This window comes from Sinocyclocheilus rhinocerous, unplaced genomic scaffold (assembly GCF_001515625.1).
Source record: "Sinocyclocheilus rhinocerous isolate Xijiao unplaced genomic scaffold, SAMN03320098_v1.1 scaffold2447, whole genome shotgun sequence".
In the NCBI taxonomy this organism is placed as follows: Eukaryota; Metazoa; Chordata; class Actinopteri; order Cypriniformes; family Cyprinidae; genus Sinocyclocheilus; species Sinocyclocheilus rhinocerous.
The window spans coordinates 268,478-277,166 of NW_015624601.1; the positions used below are offsets into that span (position 1 = coordinate 268,478).

An 8,689-nucleotide genomic window follows, 5' to 3' on the forward strand; every position below is an offset into this window, starting at 1 on the left:
GTGTGTGTGTATATATATATATATATATATATATATATATATATATATACAAAGGAAGAATATGTGTCATATGCTCATATGTAACTAGTGAAATGTTGCTCGTGATGAGATAAAGGTAACCTGATTGGTTATAAGTAAGAGAAATAAGTGGTGAAAAAATGTAAAAACCAAGCAGTGTAAATAATTAATAGACTTCATCCTGTCCGTTAATTAAAAACCAACATTTTTCTTTTTGTATTAAAAGCAAGGGCGAAAAAACAACAAAGTATATGCACTTCATCTCGGCGGTCTCTTAAAAAAAGCGTCGAAAAGCCTTCTAGAGACGTCAAACAAACAGACCTTTGGCCGTCCCGGTGTTTTACTCTAACTGCATTCAATGAATAAATACTGGTAAACAAAAGTGGTCTAAAATAAAGTCTGCTAAATGTGCGCAGTTCGATTCTTTCTCACACCAGTCGAATCAATTATTACACAAACCGTTATCCAGATGAGTGTTAGACTCACCCGAAACGAAGTGTCCATCTTTATCATATACTTATTTGCAAATATGATACGCACTATCAACTATTTGGACTATTTGGACTATTTGACTACAGCGAAAAACGAGTTTTTAACTGCACAAAAGTTACATTAACAACTGACCATCCAAAAGTGCAACAAGTGTGACAAAAACACAGACATGCCTATGACAAATAATGTAATCATTTATTAAGGACACACTGTGCATATTGTTTGGGTGTACAGTCATTTATCTCTGTATTTAGTTATTATTACAAACGATTTCCCCCCCACTTATATCATGTTCAATCAACTAGCTTAGAATGACGAGGTAGAAATATCATGGTTGGAACTAGACTATTAACCAATTTTCGAAATTTGAATATTCTGAGAAATATAACAGCTGACTAAATAATAAATCATGATTAGTGTAACATTTCGTTTTCATAGTGCTTAGCCATATAAACATTTCGGACATCTTTTATTCTTTTTTTTCTAAGTAAAATATGTGATAGTAATTCTCGCTGAGCTGTGTGTCTAACAATAAACGCGTTGCATTATTAACTGTAATACAGCCAGACTTTCAATATGCAAGACGAGCTATGCTTTCAAGAAAATCACTTAGCCGGCTTATGAACTGATACCTTTTCTTGAATTCAGAGAGGAAAAATCAACAGGTAAAGTAAATAAATAGATTTATAAATGCTCGTTACATTAATGAATATTATAAATTCGTATCAGAGGAATCAACAGTTACAATTAGCAACAATATTTTTGCTTGCTACACAAATATTTTTTTCTTCTTCTGCAAATCTGCCACAGTCCCTAAAAGGCTATGAAATCAAGCTGTTGTCATGGTCTTACGAGTAATTGAATTGGAATCATTCTATCAACCAGGAATTATAAGTCGAATTTTTGTTACTTTCCTAAAACAGATAAACCTATGCTAATTCTATCATTTCGTAGATTAACAAAATCGAATCTATTCTTTTACTTCATATTTATAATGTTAAAAATTATCACAACACGATAACCTAAAATTCTCGTCACTCATTTTATCCCGTCGTTACCTTATGGTTTTGGTAAGATGTGACTGCAATGAAAGCCGTTTCTGGGAACACATGGGTGCAGAAAGCGGTGTTTTTGGATCCAAATCCGTTATTCTCATCTGCCTTTACGATGTGGATCCTCGGTTGATATTTATGCATGGAATTCAGGATAATCTGGAGAGAAAATAGAGCGCAAACATGACCGACCTTGTAAAGCAAACATCTCGCATCCACGTGCGCATTATTCAGCTGATCGTTTCGATTACAGACAGTAGGCTAATATAGCCTACTATATTAATAGTAATACATTTGATATAAATATGACCTCCTCCGTACCGCTTTGAGATCAATAATTAGCGCTATTGCGGTCCGTCTGTCCGCACTTAAACTTGAGACCTGCTTTCCGTGGACAAGCCTAATTGTAGTCTCGGATTTCTAGAGACACTTTGCTAAGCAATGTCCCCTTTTTTCTCCTTTTGCATGTTTTAATACATGCAAAACGGTTTTGTCCATCTCTGAAACCTCCTGCCAAATGCTATTTAATGTTCAAAGGAGACTCAAACGCTACATCTGTCTACCAAACAGAAGTTTTACAGGAGTGCTGAAAAATGTCCATCTGTAGTAGCTGTTTTGCAGTGGTCACTTGTCTTGAGTATGGATTTTAAGAAGAATATTATTAAAATGACTTTTGTCCAAGTTCTTGTCGGCTTTGTGGGTTGTTTCTATCCTACAAGTCAAATGTGTGTGTGTAATGTTGGCTACTCTAAGTGGATTTTGTCTAAACTTTGCATTCTGGATGAGCATGCCAAGTTTACACACACACACATGCATTCCTATTTTCCATTTCCATGCTTTTCCCCTCGCATGCATTCTCCAAACAACTGCAGTGTTTCTCCTTTGATCAGTGGCATCGGTCCACTCCCTCCAAGCAGCTCTTGGCTCAACACAACACTGAGACTTGGAAAGCAGGGCTCGCTGTGAACTTTTACCATTGCTCTCAGTGGAGAATATTGCTTTTGCTCAAGATCGACAAGATGATTTATTGCTGAAGGTAAAATACAAAATGCATTGCTTTAATATCTGTGATGTCGAAATTAAATAATTCACAGTTTTCTGAAGCATCAGGCATGCAGCCATGCACACTGTAGGGCCTACTTGGATTAAACAAGAATTGCAAACACACAGTTTTGGCGAAAAGCTGAGTGAGACATAAGAATATTTGGAGAACTGTATGAACATGAGAAAAGTTTTTTTGTGGGACCACCCACTGGGAGTGCAGCATTTGTCTGTTCTGGGGGTGCCCTGTTGTCCCATTTCTCCATTTTCCCCTACGCTGTATGATAGTTTTTAATGATAGTGAGCGATCACTGAGGGCCATGAATGTTGCCCCACTCTTTCATGTTGCCAACATCACAGGGACTCTGAAACACTGCAAATTAACAGCCTTTGTATACCTCTGTCCATCACTCATCACACTCTGTCATTAACTATAAACAGTTTGAAGCACAGTTATCCAAACTCTGCCATTTTGATATTTCTGGACGGCTGCAAGAGGCAAAGAATGTGTAGGCCTATGAACGCTTGATGAATGGTAAATGATCAAAGCCAAAGCTGTAGTTTTCTTCCATCTAAAAACATCTTTAACTTGGAAAATTCAAACTGTGTTCTCATCCTCGCAAGTTAACTATTGCTTTTACTGTGTGCATGCTTTGTAAGTTATCCACATGGGAATTATTCTAAGTTTCTTTCAGACATTTTTATCTCATCATTGGAGTCAAAAATTAAGACAGAGTTCTGAACTATTGGTTTGTTTCATGTATTGCCTAACATGTTCCTGCTTATTGCATGTTCAGCAAGACTAGTAATTATAAATAGGTCTGAAATTATTTCAACCACCTGGAACAACAAACCGATAGATTGTTATTTTGGTTGAGAAGCCATACTTCATTTATAAATCCCAGGGCACTCTTTCAGCACAAAAGGGGGCATGCCAAGAACCACTGCAGCCAATCAAAAATGCATTCTGGACAGAAATTTACAACTAGGCTCACATTCCAGCTGGGCTCCGATTTCATTCTACCAGCTGAGGTTTGGCAGGAAAACAAGCCTGATCGACGTCAACCTTGTGATCCGAACTAAACAGCAAACTGCTTGCAGTCACAGATATGCATATGAGACATCTAAGCACCATCTGTTCAGATACAGACACAATGCTTCTTTTTCTAATCTCACTCTTAAGGTGATCTAGCTTGTCCAGAAATCTGAGAAATGTTGAACCTCATGCTTTAGTAAAACTTTGAGCTGAGCGACTTTTGAATTGAAACTCCTGAGCTCGGGCTGGTCTTGCTTTCACCAACAGCAAAAAACTCCTCTATATTAGTTGACTGTGCATTATGCTGAAAGTGGATGCTACACATATTAAAATCTCCGGTTCCTGAAGAATGCAATTTCTTTAAACCCACACTAGTTTACAGAGAGTAAATTTATAATCTGAATTTAGTGTTTTCACATCTGAGGCTGTCTGCCCGTGTTTCTGTTGTCACAATTATCATTACCGGATTTAAGATGTGTTTTGGTTATTACACTGTTCTGGTTTTTGTCAGTAGCACCTCTTCAGGGGTGGATTTCCTGATCTAGATCCTTGGATACAATTCATCCACAACACTACCTGATCAGATCGACATGTGTGTCTCTTTAAAAACTCAAATCCTCTTTCTCTGCTGTCATTTCATTTTTTTTTGTGTGTGTGCTGATTTCAAATAGCTACAATCCAAAATGTGATAATTTTGTCAGTAATATATTTGTTTATTCAAGCAAAAAGTTTCAAAGCAAATCCATGAATCAGTTATTCACTCACATGTCCAAAGGGATCAAGGTGGTTGTTTGTTAATTTAAGCTTCTGGAAAGACACCAGTTGCCGCATCCAGTGCGCTCCAGTGGCTGGAGAATCTGGATGGACGTACAGCCTTCCCGGCATCGCAGGTTCTGCTTTCCCTGTCACAGACCTGATTTGTAGTGCAAAAAACAGCATTTTAAACACAATTTAGTCTTTATTTATACATACATTTGCTTCATTGTAAATACACATTGACTTCCCTCAACACTGTAGTCTATAATACATTAAATATTTTATTTACTTTTATCTTACTTAGTTATCTGTCATGTGATCATTGATATTACTCTCTGCTGTATTAGGGAAGTCACTGTGACAGATTTGAGATTCTGTTTATTTGTCCATGCATTAATTATTACAAGGATCATTTCATTAAAACTAAAAGATGTTTTGTTCCCTCAACATGTTTCCTTTATTGCAATTGAAATGCGATCCAGCCTACTACCTCCCATTATCATGCATCACTGCCTTGTGTATTGTACATGTCTTTCAAAGTCCGGTTTATTTGGTTAATGGCTAAGATGATGGTTGATCAAGAGGGCCATTAGTTCCATGAGCTTGCACTGAATGGGTAATTATCAGGGATATTGGCATGTGGACATCCTCCCTCAATAACCTCAACAATTTAAAACCACTGACCCTAAAAAAGGAATATAAAACAAGTAGCAGTTCTGTGCAGCAGATGGAATTGTCTGTACAGCAATGCGAAGGTTATTTTTTCTCATCCTTAATGTATACATTTTAAAGTTTAAATTGTTTAAACTGAAATGTAAAAACTAATTTGTGTTACCATTAAGGAATATTTGAATGGCCACACTGCCTCCTTTACTTAGTCTGTGTCCCTCAGCACTGCACCTATAATCTTTAAGGATTAATAATGAGAATGAATGAGCCTAATTTAATTATTTGACTAATATGTGTTGCACCAGCTTGATATTCTGACAGGTCTTGTCAGGAACATTTGAGAAGGTTCTCTTTAGTACTAGAAGTTGGCTAAGATGGACAATTGAAAACTTTAAACTTTTGCTTTAAACGACTTTGAAAATCTTCCAGAAGCCATCTACTTAAGTGGGAAAAAAAAGGAATGTCAGAAATAAAATTAGCAAATAAATAACCTGCATCAGTAACTTTGACTCTTAATAAAACAATTGACTCACGAACCATTTGTTATCGGCGAATTTATAGCGGTGGTCGTCCGCTGGCACAACATCCATCAGCAGAATGTATTTGGTTTTTGGGTTCAACACGGTGACCTTCACTTTGAAGCTTGGGAACATCCGCCTGTGGATAAAAATGGGAAAATATTACAGCACGGATTGCCTACAATATGTGTTTAAGCTTTTATTTAATTATGATGACATAGGCTACTACTACTACTACTACTAGACTTTTATTTTTCAACTTCAGTGTAGATTTGTTACAGGAGAAAACATATTATATTCATTTAAAATACATATAGCCTAAATCGATCATTTTAAACCAGCGTATAATATTTATTCTGAAGCGTCATGGAGACGATTTTTTGACACTCCACAAAATCAGTTATGTTGAACGGTCGAGTTGCCTGTTCAGGTTTGTGGCGATTTTGTCAAGAGTTTTTACTCCAGACTATAAGGTAGAGAATACTTTTTTTCACTAAACTGACGAGGAAACGATATTAGTACAAAAGCCACCTTGTCCAGCTGTGTTCAGAGAGAAAATCCGTTTTTGAAAGCCGCCGCGATGTGACTGAATAATAAATGACAAGAACTGCAATACAATTTGCTATCAGGCATACGGACTCATTGAGGCATTTATAACGTTAAACATCAAAATAATTTCCAGCGATGATCTCGGTATTTCTCGATCTTTTTATCCTCTCACACTGAGCCTAATGTCAAGCAACAGCAAAGTCGCAGTGAGAAGTTAATGCCCACTGATTTAATTTTTTTAACCCGCATCTGATTGTTAATGAAAGAGGACTACACGCTTGCTGAAATACTAACTTCAGTGTTCAATATATTCTAACACTTCTCCGCTAAAAGAGAATAATAACAATGCCGCAGATATAAACCACCAGACTGCTGCTATCTTATAAACAATTAGTAAACTTAAAACAGACTAGCAAATCCCGTTAATTGTACATTTCAGAGACAATGCTGTTAGTATGCGATGATAATATTGTAAACAAATGTTCTTAACGTTTTAAAGTGAGATCAACGTTTGGTGCATAACTGTAACAATATTGGAAAAATCTGCATCGAGAATCCAAATGATGAATATTTCCAGCTCCAGTAATAATTCGCATAAAAACTCTTAAATTATGGGGTCAAACTAATGCTTACTGATTTACTGGAATTAGCTCACTGCTAACAATGCAAAATGTTGTAATCTCAAACTTTCAAAATACATTCTTAATAATAAAAAAACAAATACAAAGTAGTATAAATAATACTTATATAATACAAAGTTAAAATGTTGAAATACATCTAAACGAACCACTTAGAAATCACTATTAGAGCTGTGTAGAAACCTGACTTTTATGCTAATCTATATAGCCCCAAGCAAACCACATTGTGCCGTTAAAAATCAAAATGGAAAAAGTATATTAAAATCTATATATGTCCATTGCAGTAGGAAGAATATATAAAAGAATAGACTCATTTATAATGAATATTGTTAAATTAGTATTATAATTATTAATAATAATAGGCGAATTAGTATTATAACGATTGTAATGATAAATTCGTAATTGTGCTTTGTGTGCATTTTTTATTTTTATATAGCCTAGGTTATCCGAAAATATGCAATGCATTTTCGAAACATTTGTAAACATTTGTGTCTTACCTCCCTGCTTTGGTGATGATCATTTCAGTTCCCACTTCATGAAACTTTGTCCACAACTCTCGCTCGTGTAAGTAAACTTTTATCCCTTCCATTCCCTTTTAAAAAGACAGATGCAGACATGGAGAATGAACGTAACGAATGCAGATGCACTGCAGCTTTTCAAACATTAATAACGACGGTGCCGCTACTCAAAATGGCTTTAAAATTAATGTGGACGAGAGAGAGAGAAAAAAAGGTTGTTCATCTTTAAGTATAGAAAAAATGCTGGCCTAGAGTAAATCAATGTAAACGCAGAATTCGTTTTTATTAATAAAATGCAAGATTAAGTTAGTAGAACTTTATGTTAGAAGGACTAAGCTTCATAAGCATGTTAGTTGCACTTAATTTGAATTCTTGAGTAGCCTAAGCTATAACTCAAACACACAATTTGATTGCTTTAATTTAACGATTTTTTTTGTAGAATCATCATGGAATGACAGCAAAGAAATAATTGTTTTTCTTTTTAAAGAAATACGTGAACTAGTTACATCTACACGGAGTGCGTATATAAGTGCGTACACAAGTTCGTGTACGAAATTACTTGTAGTTGCAATATTTAGTTAGATATTCGCATTTATGTATATTATATTCTTATTTATCTAATTCTGTCAATCCACATTTGAATGCTCTTCGATAGCACTCGTGTAGCCTCTGTAAGTTTTATGTTTTGCTTTGATGGCCCTCTGAACAACAGTACGTGATGAAATTACTGCACAGTTGTGACATTTGTTACATTTTTTTGTCTAGAGGTTGGAGAAAAGGTGCAAAAAAAAAGCAAGAAAGCGGGAGCAAGAAACTTCAAGAGGGGACCAGGCCAAAACAACAAACAAAAGAAGTCTAAATGTTGGGAGGATCAAACTAACTTACCTGAATAAATAATAATAATAATAATAATAATAAAAACAAATGTAAACAACATAACTCTTACCTCACTCCCTAACTAACTTAAAACAGGTGAAAACACGATTAGCAAAAGAAAATGGCGTCCATCTCTATACGGCTTCCACAATTAAATACGGGCAACAACAAAGGAATTTGAACAGTATATAGTTCAACAGAGTCAAATTATAAACAGGTTAGATTGGTTAACAAAAGAAGTACTTAGTAACACAAACTCGAGGCATAGGCTCTCACAACAGTCAACCAACACACATGCTCAGCAATCACATGCTGGGTCAGCAGGAAAGACTCTCTTAATTTCCTGGCTTTCCACCTCAGCTTTATCCACCACTTATTAATTTTCTTAGGTCAGCGGCTGATCAACTATTGGCTCAGATCTGCCACTAGCGCATCTCTTACACGTTTACTTAGCTGTCCAGATCTGGACATTCCACATACTTCTATTGTTTTTATATAGCTAACACAATTAGCTTACTATATATAT

The 8,689-nt window shown here is 35.7% G+C and overlaps 1 protein-coding gene across 1 annotated transcript in view; it reads right to left on the reverse strand.

Annotated features, from left to right (window-relative positions):
• Positions 1-8,689, reverse strand: part of tbx5a (T-box transcription factor 5a) — a 24,096-nt gene that overhangs the window by 4,329 nt on the left and 11,078 nt on the right. Inside the window, exons 3-6 of the mRNA XM_016559277.1 lie at positions 7,267-7,361; positions 5,602-5,721; positions 4,405-4,552; positions 1,569-1,721 (exon numbers count right to left, since the gene is read on the reverse strand). Coding sequence (XP_016414763.1) covers positions 1,569-1,721; positions 4,405-4,552; positions 5,602-5,721; positions 7,267-7,361 — 516 coding nt within the window. The remainder of the gene's footprint in view (positions 1-1,568; positions 1,722-4,404; positions 4,553-5,601; positions 5,722-7,266; positions 7,362-8,689) is intronic.